The sequence below is a fragment of the Canis lupus genome, chromosome 15 (assembly GCF_011100685.1).
Source record: "Canis lupus familiaris isolate Mischka breed German Shepherd chromosome 15, alternate assembly UU_Cfam_GSD_1.0, whole genome shotgun sequence".
Taxonomy (NCBI): domain Eukaryota; kingdom Metazoa; phylum Chordata; class Mammalia; order Carnivora; family Canidae; genus Canis; species Canis lupus.
In genome coordinates, this window is record NC_049236.1 from 4,886,785 (window position 1) to 4,900,161 (window position 13,377).

Below are 13,377 nucleotides of genomic sequence, written 5' to 3' on the forward strand. Positions count from 1 at the left end.
TTGCGACCTCCGTTTGCGCCGCGGCGGCCGCGCTGGAGCATGCGCGGAGAGGCGGCGAGGGAGCGCCGGGCGTGGGTGCCCCGGTGGGCGCCCCCGCTTAGCCGCCGCGGGCTTCCAGGGCTCCCGCCGGTTCGGGGAAGGCGACCGGAGCTGCCAGGGGAGGAGACAGAACTCGGGCTCAAGGCCCGGGTTTCGGGACAGCGCTGCGACCTGAAAGCGGGGCCGCCCCCGGGTCGGAGGGGGTACACGGCGCTTGCGCACGGGAACCCTCGCACCTGGGCCGCCTGGCGCTGCCCGCCGGCCTGGGCTTGTCCGGCAGGTGATGGCGCAGGACCAGCCTCTGCTCGCCGTGCGGGAGGCCCTGAGGGGCTGCTTCCCCGCCGTGCAGGAGCAGCAGCGCCGCTGGCGGGGCGCGCTCGGGGACTGCCAGCCCCTGCTGGCCGCGCTCGGCAGCCTGGCGGAGCAGCTGCAGGCGGCTCAGGTCGCGCGGCTGGACGACGCGCCCCCGCTTCGGGCCTTCCCGGGCCTGCGGGAGCGGCTGCGGCGCAAGCAGCTGGAGGCTGGCGACGACGTGTTGGACAAGCTAGGGGAGACGCTGTAAGAAGAGCTCCGCGCGGGAGGGTGGAGACGCGGGGGCTCCCTAAGCAGCTAGGATCAGTCGGAGAGGGGGTTTCCCCTTCCCTGGAAGGGAAGGAGGTGTCGCAGCCTCGCCTCTTCTCCATTTGTTGCAATGGGATTTATTGATTGATTGATTGATTGATTGATTTTATGCATGGGACGCAGGCAGAGGGAGATGCAGGCTCCACGCAGGGAGCCCGACGTGGGACTCTATCCTGGGTCTCTAGGGTCACGCCCTGGGCTGCAGGCAGATGCTCACCCGCTGAGCCACCCGGGGGTTCCCCGCAATGGGACCTCTTGTCACAAAGTCGTTTTACAGGGGCACCTGGCTGGCGTGGTCAGTCGGGCTTTGGGCTCTGTGGTTTTGGCTCAGGTCGTGCTCTCAGGTGGTGAGGTCAAGCCCGGCGCTGGGGCTCTGCACTCAGTGTGCAGTCTGCCCTCCTTCCTTCCCTTCCTCCCTTCCTTCCTCCCTTCCCTTCCTTTCCTTCCTCCCTCACTTCCTCCCTTCCCTTCCCTTCCTTCCCTTCCTTCCCTTCCCTTCCTTACTTTCCTTCCTTCCTCCCTTCCCTTCCTTCTTCCCTTCCCTTCCCTTTTAGAGAGAGGGGATAAGTGGGGAAAGGGGCAGAGGGAGAGAGAGCATTTCAAGGAGACTCCCAGCTGGGCGCAGAGCCCCATGCAGGGCTCCCATGTCACGATCCGTCATGACAACATGACCTGAGCCAGAATCGCAAGGGAATGCATCCCTGACAAAGGCACCCCGCGCGGATAGGCCTTTTCTCGACTAGAGCAAAATAAGTGTCCAGTGTATACGGTCTGTGCCCTAGGCTAACGGGAACAGGTCGAGTACAGGGATCTTCTTTGTAGTCATTTGTACAAGAGAGCTGAGCACCTGTAATTAAGCCACGCACAAGGTGGTGGGAATATAGCAATGAACCAGGCTTGGTTTCTTTGTAGATTAGAAGAGAGAGAGTTTTTTTTTTTTAAGATTTTTTTTAAAGATTTATTCATTTATTTATGATAGACATAGAGAAAGAGAGGTAGAGACACAGGCAGAGGGAGAAGCAGGCTCCATGCCGGGAGCCCGACGTGGGACTCGATCCCGGGACTCCAGGGTCACGACCTGGGCCGAAGGCAGGCACTAAACCACTGAGCCTCCCAGGGATACCCCTTTTTTTAAGATTTTATTTATTTATCCATGAGACACACAAAGAGAGAGGCAGAGACACAGGCGGAGGGAGAAGCAGGCTCCATGCAGGGGGCCTGATGTGGGACTCGATCCCAGGTCTCCAGGATCACGCCCTGGAATAATAAGAATATTATTACTATTATGCTCACTGTGAGCTGGGCACTTCCCTAAGCACTTTATAAGCATTATTGCATTTGATCCTCCCAAGAACCGTTTCACTCCATTCATTCATTGAACAAGTGTTTGTCATTCTACGTGCCAGTCTCAGGGTTGTGAGCACTTAGGGTGTGCAGTGAGCAACACCATTTTTATACATGATTGAGCGTTAAGTAACTTCTCCTATCTGCAGTAGTCTCTCTCTGTGCACCCAGAGCAGTTTTTCCCACTGGGACGTTTGGCAGTGTCTGGAGACCCGATTGATTGTCCTGACGTGGTTTGCTCCTCTCATCTAGCGGGTAGAGGCCGAGGATACTGCTCAGCATCCTAACACGCACAGGACAACAACTCTCCACCACAAGGGACCGTCCAAATTGAAATGTGCATGTGCTGAGGTTGAGGACCCCTGCCTTAGGGTCCTCTCGTGGTATTGCCTAATGTGAGACTTTTCCCCCCAGAGCTACCCTCCTCAAGGTGCGTGACGTTGTCAGCAGGCACGTGGAACAAGTGTTTGAGGTCTATGAGCAGCACGCAGACGCGATTGGCATTGATGCTGTCCAGCGGGCTTCAGCGGTGAGCCCCTCTGTGGCTGACATGTTGGAGTGGTTGCAGGATATTGAGAGACACTATCGAAATGCGTATCCTTTGCGAATATGTTTCAGACAGCATCCAGAGCTGTCTCAGGAAGTTTTTCATTTCAGTTTTCACGAGAGCATACGACTATAGAGTGCAGGTCAGTTCTCATTGTCTTTGAACTTGGGGAAAAATGAAACGGGGCAAGCGAAGGGCGAGGGTGGGGCTGTGATCTTAAACATGGTAGTCAGGAGAGGCCTCACTGAGATAGTGACATTTGAGAAAAGACCTAAGGAAGATGAGGGAGAGAACCAGTTGATACTCGGGGAGAGGGTGTCCCAGGTAGAAGAAATGTCAAGTGCAAAGGCCCTGAGGTAAGAGCAGGCCTGATATGTTCAGAAAGTAGCACGGATGCCAGTGTTGCTAGACTGGAGTGAGGAAGGGGAGCCCGATAGGAGACGGATTCCGAGAGACCGGGCCGGACCTTGCAGAGCCTCGGAGGTCTTTGAAAGGATCTTGGCTTCGACGGGAAGCTATTCAAAGGTTTTGAGAAGAAGGTAACAATCAGCCTGTGTTTTTGATGGAGCCTCAGCCAGCAGTACTGAGCACTGATGACGTGCCAGGTACTGTTCTGAGAAAGTCCACACGACCCCTTGGCAGGTGCTTTGATTCTGTTCCCTGGGCCCTCGTATCTTCCTTCTGTATCTGCACTGCCTCTTCCGTAGTTTCTTGCCTCTCGTGTGGCCCCTGGTCTATGCAGCCTCTTGATAGGTTTCTCCACCTCTGGCTTCTTTCCCTCTAAGCTGGCTCCAGCCGCTGTGACCTCACTTCCTTCTGAAGATGTCTTTGTTCTGCCCGTTGCCAACATTGGAGTTTTGAGCAGCTTCCATTGCTCACGGACCGGAATCCCCATGGTGGTCTTCAGTGCTCTTTATGTTCTGGCTCGACCTGCCTTCTCAGCCACCTTCCCTGCTAATGTTCCTTGCTGGCCAGATGGGAGGATTTACTAGGCCCTGAAACCAGTCCGTGCTTCTCCACTTCTGTGCCTTTGCTTACGCCTTTCCTGCCAGCTGGAATCCTTCTGCTGCCACCCGCCCCGCCATCCCCCCCAGCCAAGGGAGGTTTTCATCCTCGGAACTGCTATACAGTTTCCCCTTTAACGTCACTGAGATTGTATCTTTTCAGTTCCTGGCTTGCTTTTTTTTTTTTTTTATGGTGAGATCCTAGGTTGTTGGGGTAACATTTCATCCCTCTGGCCTTGTAGCTCTGTGAGTGAGGAGGTGCTCGGTAAAGATCGGTAGCGTTGGTGAGTCCTGCCACCTGGTAAATGGAAAGATAGGCCACCCTTTCACTCTTCTGGCTCCCGGTCGCTCTCCCCTGGGCATTTTTCCCCTTCAACATCTTTCTTTTCTTTTCTTTTCTTTTCTTTTCTTTTCTTTTCTTTTCTTTTCTTTTCTTTTCTTTTCTTTTCTTTTCTTTTCTTTTCTTTTCTTTTCTTTTCTTTTCTTTTCTTTTCTTTTCTTTCTTTCTTTCTTTCTTTCTTTCTTTCTTTCTTTCTTTCTTTCTCCTTCCTTCCTTCCTTCCTTCCTTCCTTCCTTCCTTCCTTCCTTCCTTCTTTCTTTTTTTAAAGATTTATTTATTTATTTATGAGAGAGAGAGAGAGAGAGAGGGAGGCAGAGACACAGGCAGGGGGAGAAGCAGGCTCCACGCCGGGAGCCTGATGTGGGACTCGATCCCAGGACTCCAGGATCATGCCCTGGGCCAAAGGCAGGTGCCAAACCGCTGAGCCACCCAGGGATCCCTTCCCCTTCAACATATTTCATTTGCTTTTTGGGTAGTCCTTAACTTCCAGGAAGTTACCTGAAGAGAAAGTACCTTCTGTCCTCGATCCAGTGGGGAGACTTGGCAAACATCCAAGCTTTGCCCAAGGCCTGGGACCAAATTTCAGAAGATGAGCACCAAAGCCTTGTACAAGGTGCTGGTTTTCATTTATTACTTCATGTCTGCTCTGTGTGTGTGTGTGTGTGTGTGTGTGTGTGTGTGTCTCTCACTTCTTTGGAAGCATTACAGAGATGCCCTTGCAGTGCGTCTGTGTTTCTTATAAATCTGATGTTTTGCATTCTCTGGAGAGGGTGATATGCTACAGTTTTTCTCTCCTCCTATTCCAGATACCCTGTTGAATGTTTCCTTTTTCCTGGAAGAGTAAGAAAGCTGTGTGTTTATCAGCAGACAAGGGGGACGCAGCTGAAGACTGACATTGGTGCTTTCTAGTGTGGTGACCTGACATACTTGAAAAATCAGTGCCTAGGGCAGCCCGAATGGCTCAGCGGTTTAGCAGCACCTTCAGCCCAGGGCGTGATCCTGGAGACCCGGGTTCCAGTCCCACATCGGGCTCCCTGTAGGGAGCCTGCTTCTCCCTCTGCCTGTATCTCTGCCTCTTTCTCTGTGTCTCTCATGAATAAATAAATAAAGCCTTAAAAAAAGAAAAGAAAAATCAGTGCCTAGAGCCTGAGGACAGGCTTCTGATGTTGGGACCTCTCCCTGCGACATCATGGCTGAGGGCACATGGGCCACCGCTTGGCCTTTCATAAGCTTGGGAATGGAAGGAGGCAGAGAGAATGGGGGAAAGCAGTGCAGAACACTGGGGCAGGAGCCGCTGCCACAGAAGCAGTGGGGAGGGAGAGGGGAGGGAGTGTGGCCTCGCCCTCGGCATCATCCAAAGCTCTGAGCTTGGTTGACACCTGGCCCTGTTCCGTGTATTTGGGTCAGTACCTGATTCCTTGATGGAACAGGATTCTTCTTGATTTAAAGAAGTAAAGGTGATATTGATGGAAGACAGTACAGATCTTTCTCGATGGGTTACCTCCTGATAATCCCATCATAAGTTGAAAATATCGGAAGTCAGAAATGCTCTTAATACACCTAACCTACCAAACCGGTGCCCAAGCACTCACACTAGCCTACAGTTGGGCAAAAATCATCTACCACAAACTTACAATGAAATGTTGAATATCTTCTGTAATTGGTTGAAAAACAGAATAGCTGTACGGGCACAGAATGGCTGTAGGTTGTTTGCCCCTGTGATCTCTGGGCTGACTGAGCTGTGGCATGCTGCCGCCGCCCAGCATCACAAGCATGCCGCAAGTTGCCAGCCCAGGGAGAGAGCCACATTCAAAATGTGTAGGACGGTTTCTGGTGGACACGTGTGGCGTTTTGCACCATCCCATCGTAAGAGTCGAAAAACCGCAAGTCAAAGCGTCGTACCTCCCAGAGTGTCCCTGTTCCCTAACTGCTGTAGCTCCTCACTGTCCGGACAGCTCCAGTTTCTAGAGCCACCACCAGGGGGAGGTGGTGCAGCATGAATTATGCTCAGGGCTCCGACTTTGAGGAGTTCTCTTGTCCCCCTGTCCCAGTTAGTAGCTGGGGAGAGCAAGATGGTTACAATGACAGGGGTTTTGACCAAAGCTGGCGCCTGATTCACCACATTGTTTTGATCTGAGAGTAGCTCCACGGTGGGAGAAGACCTCCCCGAATCAGGCCCTGGGGGTTACATTTCTGAAGCCCATTGCCTTCATCTGTAAAATGGTCGGGTATTTCCAGACCTATCAGCTTCGGGGGTTGTGGAAAAATCTGGGTCACTGAATGTAAAGAGGCTTAATAAAGAGTATAGATATTTTTAAAATGAAAATGACTTTTTTCCTTACTACAAAAGTGATATATATATATATATTTTTTTTTTAAATCATAGAAATGAAAAAAAATCATAGAAATGTCAAAAAATTCTTAAGTGTAGAAAAGTACAAATAAAGCTCCATCAGTGATATTTTGATATATAGACCCTTACGGTGTCCATATTCACACACACAAAGAAACCAAACCCAAATATAGCGTCATTGATCTATCTATAGGGTTATTTAATCTTTTTTTTTTTTTAGGGTTATTTAATCTTGTTCAAAAAACATAGTTTGCCCATCTTTTCGTATCTGTAAAAATAGCTCAACACAATTACAGTAGATACTATTACACACATCATATACCATTTTGTGAACGTATTAGATTTTCTACTTTTCCAAACCTTCATGTGTTTGTGCCTGTAAAGATCTCACATTCTGGTTGCGAAAAACAGAAATATCACAGAAAGTGAAAACACATGGTGTCTTCTGTTTTTAACAATATGGTAGACATTCCTCCAGGAATTTAAAAAACGTATCACATATGTAATAATTGTAAATAAAACTTAACTCAAAAGACATTTGGGTATCAGGCCATAAGATACACTCTGGGGGCAGATGAAAGAGATCCCTAGAAAGATTTATAGTCCAACCAGGGAAAGCTTGAAACCAGCGTCTCTCAAGGTTTAACGTGTATAGAAATCACTGGGCTCTTGGTAAAATTTAGATTTGGATTCTGCAGGCCTGGGGTGGCAGCGTCCTAGATTCTGTATTTCTCACATGGTCTCAGGTACTATTGAAGCTGACAATCCAGGGACCAGCCTGAATCGAACACACTTAAATTATAAAACAATAATAAAAGCATTTTGGGGGGAGGTTGGAGGATGGACAAAATAGGCGAAGGGGATTAAAGGGTACAAACCTCTAGGTATAAGTAAGTTGTGAGGAAATAAGATAATAAAAGCGGGTATCTGACACAAAAGCAGAAGAGAGGTGATAACCCGCTGCTCACTGGGATACTTGATAGTGACAGTGACATCTGAGTTAGGACTCGGGGATGGAGAGGAGCACGGGGTGTTGCGTGTGGAGGGGGGCAGTCTAATAAGCAAAGGGAGTGTTTGAGAAAGACTGGAATCCAGCACGGATCGAAAGTGCGGTGTGCCAGGCGTTGTGCTTATTGCTTTTACCTCCTAGAACTGGCAAATGGTAGTTCCACAGAGCGAGTCACTAGGGTTCACGGATGGAGGAATGGCCCCGTAAGGGTAGACTGGAGCCCGATTGTGAGGAGCCCTGAAGGCCTGCTTCCAGAGTGTGTGTTTTGTTCTGCAAGTTGGAGTTGTTGTGTGTGTGTGTGTCTGTGTGTGTGTGTGTGTGTGTGTGTGTGTGTGTGTGGCACAGAGCTTTTAAAATCCTGGCCATAGGGGCACCTGGGTGGCTCAGCAGTTGAGCATCTGCCTTTGGTTCAGGGCCTGATGCTGGAGACTCAGGATCGAGTCCCACGTCAGGCTCCCTGCATGGAGCCTGCTTTTCCTTCTGCCTATGTCTCTGCCTCTCTTTCTCTGTGTCTCTCATGAATAAATTAAAAAAAAATCCTGGCCATAAATAGATAAGGTGTTTTATGGTGCTTAATAATAACTATGTATCACATAAGTATGACTTTTTATCTTGTTCCTTAGCTTTTTTTTTACGATTAAGATGCTATCTTTTTAATTGTCCTTTTTAAATTTGAAATAAGTTTATCTTTTGAATAAGCGACACATTCACATCATGCAAAATTCAGAGGGTACAAGAGCACATTCAGTGAAAAGTTCTCATCTCCCAGTTACTCACTTCCCTTTCCCTGGAGGCAATGAGCATGAAATGTTTCTGATGTATTCTTCCAAAAACACTCTCTGCCCATATCCGTGCAGTGGTTGGCAGCCTCTTAGATAGCCCTCAAGGGTCCCACCTCCGGTATTCATGTCCTGGTGTATCCTACCCCCCGCCCCCTTCGGTGTGGCTGGGCCTACAGATTTGCTTCTAGGAACGGAACCCTGCAGAAGTGGTGGGAGTTACTGAAACTAACCGATGAAAAAAGCCCGAAGCTTCCCGCATGGGTCTATCGCTTGCTCTCTGATCCCTCGCCCTCGGGGAGGTGAGCTGCAAGGCTCCAGGGCGGCCCCGTGGAGCACTCATGTAAGAGACCGAAGCCTGCCAGCAAGCCCGTGACTGAACTTGGAAGCAGCTGCCCACCCCGCCACCCCGCCCAGTTGAGCCTTCAGTTGAGACCACAGCCCCAGCTAACCGCCCAGCTACAACTTCACGGGGACCAAAGACAACGGCAGCCAGAGAGGCCATGCCCAGGTTCCTGACCCATGGAAACACAATAAATGTTTGTTTTATTTTTATTTATTTATTTTTAAAGATTTTATTTTGTTTACTTATTAGAGACACACACACAGAGGCAGAGGGAGAAGCAGACTCCATGCAGGGAGCCCGACACGGGACTCAATCCCAAGGTCTCCAGGATCGCGCCCTGAGCCAAAGGTGGTGCTAAACCTCTGAGCCACTGGGACTGCCCTAAATGTTTGTTTTAAATCATTAAGTTTTGGGGTACTTTGTCCCACAGCAAAAGATAACTACTACAAGCAAATGTTTTTTCTCCCTAACTGTGAACGAATAATAGCATGCTACATAGGCAGCTTTGCACCCCCCCCCCCCCCCCCAATTACTGTATCTTGGAGACTATTCTATGTGAATCCATAGAGCTTCCTTAACTTTTTCTAAAACAGTGGCATATATTTCCATTGTTTGGGCATACCATAGTTTATTTAGCTCCTTGCTGATGGACATTAGGTTTCCAAAGTCTTAGTGCCTTACCAGTCTCTGCAGCCTTCTTATACTCCCACCCCTGTTCATTATGCCCGTTTTCCCTGGGATTTTTCGGTTAGCTAATCATACCACATACCCCACCCCACCCCCACCACTAACCCCCAATGAAGAAAGGACTCTGTTGGCATTTTTCCTGGGTTCATTTTTAATTTATAAAGTAAGGAGAATCCTCATAGTGGGTATAATTCCAGGGCTCCTTTTTATATTTTTAAGATTTTATTTATTTATTCATGAGAGATACATAGAGAGCGGCAGCCTCCATGCAGCGAGCCCTATGTAGGACTCGATCCCGGGTCTCCGGGATCAGGCCTTGGGCTGATGGCGGTGCTAAACCGCTGAGCCACCCGAGCTGCCCTCCTTTTTTGTTAAAGATTTTGTCAGCAAACAAGCAAGCTAGGGAGAGGCAGGAGAGAATCGCAAGCAGACTCCCTGCTGAGCATGGAGCCTGATGCAGGGCTCCATCTCACCACCCTGAGGTCATGACTTGAGCCTAAATCAAGAGTCGGATGTGCAACCAACTGAGCCACCCAGGCTACCCACCCCCCTCCGCCCCACCATGCTCCCTCTCAAAGCATATCCTAGCTTATGGGTTGAGATAGTAGATGTGAGCTCTTTTCTGTTTTCCCTCAGTTGGGGGGAGTAGACTCTTGATGGTCAGAACCCCTTCCCTGTCGATGAGACAATCTGTTGGGGTGAAATGAAGAACTTAGGTCTCTTTCATTCCTGTCTCTACCCCACGCATGTTTAGAAATTGACCTCAACAGGAACGCCCGGGTGGCTCAGTGGCTGAGCGTCTCCCTTCAGCTCAGGGTGTGATCCTGGGGTCCCGGGATCGAGTCCCCCATTGGGCTCCTGCAGGGATCCTGCTTCTCCCTCTGCCTGTATCTCTGCTTCTCTCTCTGTGTGTCTCATGAATAAAAAAAAAAATCTAAAAAAAAAGAAAAGAAAGAAAAAGAAAGAAAGAAAGAAAGAAAGAAAGAAAGAAAGAAAGAAAGAAAAGAAAAGAAAGAAAGAACGAACTTGACCTCAACAGTCTCTTGGCAGAGTAGCAGTTTTTCAAAGCCAGCAGGATCCTAGGCTCCTAAGAGGAGGACTTCAGCTGGCCAGAGGAGTCCGGATTGTGCAGTGTCTGACTTGGATCTGGACAACGGGGTGCCAGCTCCAGCTGTTGAGGGATTCAGCTGCCCAGAGTGCCTCCTCTCTGCACACTTGGTGCGGGACGGTGCACGTTTGGAGGAGAAGGGGAAGGAGCTTGGGGAAGCCTGCTGAACTGCAAGTGGCCCAGACCCGAGTTCGCATCTCAGCTCACCGTCTTACCAGCTGAGTGACCTCGGCTAAGCCGTCTTCCCTCTCAGTTCCAGTTTCTTCTTCGGTATGATGGAGCTGACGATCTATTCCTTACACGATTGGAAGGTTTAGCTGAGAGGAGATAGGAAGGGTTGGGATACATTGAGCAACATGGAAGGGGTGGTTGACATTTACTCCGGACTGATTAGCCACCCACTAAGTGGGCAGCTCTGCGGTGCTCTTGAGCATCTCCAACCCTCAACCCCCCGGAGTTTCCTAAGCGCCCACCGCCTGGCAGTGACGTCGCCACAGTCTGCACCAGGGTTTTTTTGGTTCTGATGGAAGGAGTCTTTCCCCTTCACCAGTTTCCTCCCTGCTGCAGAAGGCAGGAGCACCCCCGACACCCACTCAACTGACAGCTGGGTTTCCTGAACACCCAGTCCTACACGGTGCAGGGTTCCTCCGAACACAGAGGCACCCAGGCCTCTCTCAGGGCAGCTGCAACCCTGCTGGTGAGCCTCCCTCGGTCCCAGACTGAGAGGGCTGGACACTTTTGCCCCTTAATGCCTGGGCTGGGAGGAGGTAGCCAGTCCTTAAGGAATGACAGCGGTGCCTCTTCCGGGCACTCTCCCTCCACCTCGTTCCTGGCACCCTCCTCCGTCCCTACAGGGTGCAAAGGAAAGCCATTTTTTCTGAGACGGGTGCCTGGTACAGCATTTGAGGCTCCAGCCTGGACGTCCTGATCTGGCATGTGCAAGGAGGGGCTGGCTACCTGCCTTCTTATCAAGGACCCTCATTCTGTTGCAGCCTCATTCTTTCAGAAAGAGCGTTAATCCTAAAAAACCAAAAACAAACAAACAAACAAACAAAAAACAGTGGCGAGGGAGCTGGGGAGAGTAGCCACAGAGATCCCCCTTCTCTGGGGAAGAAGCTGAGCCTTCCTCACTTCCCGATTGCAACCTGTCTTCCCTGGTGGCTTCAGGGCACCTGCTCGGCCCTCTGCCCTCAACCCCTATGTACCGTTTGGAGCGTAGTAAGTTCCGTAGATGGCACCGTGCAGGCTCCCACATCCGTATTCACTCATTTGGAGGGCTCCCCGCGCGCCGCATGCAGAACCGGGGCCGCGGAGACGCATTAGAGACGTCCACGGACACATAAGCCCAGGTTTCGAACCGCTGTCATACAGGATGTGTGGGGTATGCAGGGGATGGGGGCCGACGGGTTCTTCCTGTGGGTTGGGGGGGGGCAGGAAGGGGAATGTAAGAGCAGATCCCCAGCAACGAATTCCATCGAGAATCTTCCCTCTGCCCTCTACTGGAGAAAGGAACGGGGGAGGGGTGCCGTCATGTGAGCAGGGAGGGGAGCAACCCTCAGCGCCCTCAGGCTCTCTGCAGCCCCCCCTCCTTCAGACCTGCGCACTCGTTCTTAATTTGCACAAAGAGCCCAGACTAATAAATCCACCACTCAATTGCGATCCCCACAGCGCGTTTATAGGCAGCAGCTGACTTTTATCAGCTAGTTTGTTCTTTCATATAAGCAGAGTTTTATGAGGGTCTCCTGAGCTGGCTCATAACGTGGTGAAATGTCTACAAAACTCGACCATAAATCCCCAGCACCTGCCAAGCAGAGGACGCGCTTCTCCAGACACATTTAGTCCAGCTGGTGGCTCTGTCCCCTTGCCCGGTTTGCATTTTTGCACTTGTCTCTTTAAACTTGGATTTGTTTTTCAGCTCTCTGTGGCCTCTTTAAAGGCAACTGAAAAATGAGGGGTAGGGAAAAAGAACTAGAAAGTGAAGTCTGTGCTAAAAATTACCCCTGGCTTATGTTGCTCTGAAAACTGGTCCCGATCCCACTGCCGAACCAGGGACATCAGGCTTCCCGGCCACGCGAAGCCCCGGAGAGGGGGGCCTGGAGGGCCAGAGCCGACCAAGCCCGTTGTTAGTACTTTGACCCTTTTCTGGGCCGTCACCCTCTGTACTTGCCATCCTCCGTAGTCAGTTCCGTAAACTAAAGGAACAGCTCCAGATGCCTTTTTCCCAGATGGGCTCCAAGCATGACATCTTTTCCCAGCACTCCGAACTCCCCCAAGACAGGGATGGAAGTTGAACGCCCTCCCTCCTCCAAATAAGGCAGGACGTGGACTCCCTGCGGGTGCTGGTTGGCTGAGATGCACTGGTGACTTGGGGGAGTTACAAATGCCTCGGTGGAGCGCGGAGTCCGGCTAGAAACTGTTGAGCGCGGCCCCTAAACTGTCCATCCCTGTGTTTACAGGGTCTCCTCATTTGGGTCAGGAGACCCCGGGGGCCAGGAGAAGACCCCTGTGGCCGCCCTATTCATGCGACCTCATCCTGTATCCACTTTCTCTAGGTCCCACTTCAAGGCAGCTTCACGGGCCTGTGACCTGTGCTTAGAAGGGTCAACCCGGCCTGGCTGGTATCACCCCCTTGACATTCTTAATAGTTTTGGAAGCAGAGGGGAGATTTCCATTTTGCACTGGGCCCTGCAAAATGTGTCTCTGGTCCTGCCCAGCTTCCTTCTGGACCTACGGCAAGCAGCTACCCCAGAGCCATGGACAGACCCCCTCTCCTCCCGCCTCCTTGCTGGGGGGTGCGGAATCTGGCCTTGCTCTGCCCCCAAAGGCTCCTGAGACCCAGCCTTCCGGACACAGGCAATCGCTGTCACACGATCATGTTCTCTAAAGGGCCTGAAGAGGTGCCTCCCAGTCCCGACCCGTTATCACCTCTCAGAAAAGACTTGGGGTTAATGCCATCCACCAGGAGGAAGCCGGGGTCTAGGAGCTGGGCCGGGGGGTGGAAGCCAAACCGGGCAGGGACGGACCCCCACCCCAGACAAAGAGCCACGGACCAGGCCAAGCAGAGCATCCTCCCTTCCCCAGCCCCGCCTGGCGTGGGTTTGCAGACCCACCCGGCATTGCCACACCAGCGGAAATGGCGGTTGCCGTCCTAGCCAAACCCTAGGACTGTGGCCACAACCCCGACAGGGCCCAGCCACCAC

At 51.3% G+C, this 13,377-nt stretch overlaps 1 protein-coding gene and 1 long non-coding RNA gene across 2 annotated transcripts; one reads left to right on the forward strand and one right to left on the reverse strand.

The window, feature by feature from the left end:
• Positions 1-33: 33 nt before the first annotated feature.
• C15H1orf109 (chromosome 15 C1orf109 homolog) lies at positions 34-6,221 on the forward strand. Its single transcript, XM_038557852.1, has 4 exons — positions 34-597; positions 2,419-2,598; positions 4,390-4,508; positions 4,702-6,221. Exons 1-4 carry the CDS (start codon positions 323-325, stop codon positions 4,737-4,739), a joined length of 612 nt encoding a protein of 203 aa, XP_038413780.1. The 5' UTR covers positions 34-322; the 3' UTR covers positions 4,740-6,221.
• A 3,748-nt stretch (positions 6,222-9,969) lies between these two features.
• LOC111098954 lies at positions 9,970-12,442 on the reverse strand. The gene is made up of 3 exons (XR_005369893.1): positions 12,176-12,442; positions 11,383-11,590; positions 9,970-10,494 (listed from the first exon to the last, which is right to left on the reverse strand). It is a non-coding gene; the product is annotated as an uncharacterized LOC111098954 (long non-coding RNA).
• Positions 12,443-13,377: the final 935 nt, after the last annotated feature.

Bases quoted from the DNA above. Each gene is read 5' to 3' on its own strand.
- C15H1orf109 (XM_038557852.1), top strand. From the start codon at position 323: ATGGCGCAGGACCAGCCTCTGCTCGCCGTGCGGGAGGCCCTGAGGGGC. The intron at 598-2,418 runs GTAAGAAGAGCT...TTTTCCCCCCAG, and splicing joins GACAAGCTAGGGGAGACGCT to AGCTACCCTCCTCAAGGTGC. The intron at 4,509-4,701 runs GTGCTGGTTTTC...CTCCTATTCCAG, and splicing joins GCACCAAAGCCTTGTACAAG to ATACCCTGTTGAATGTTTCC.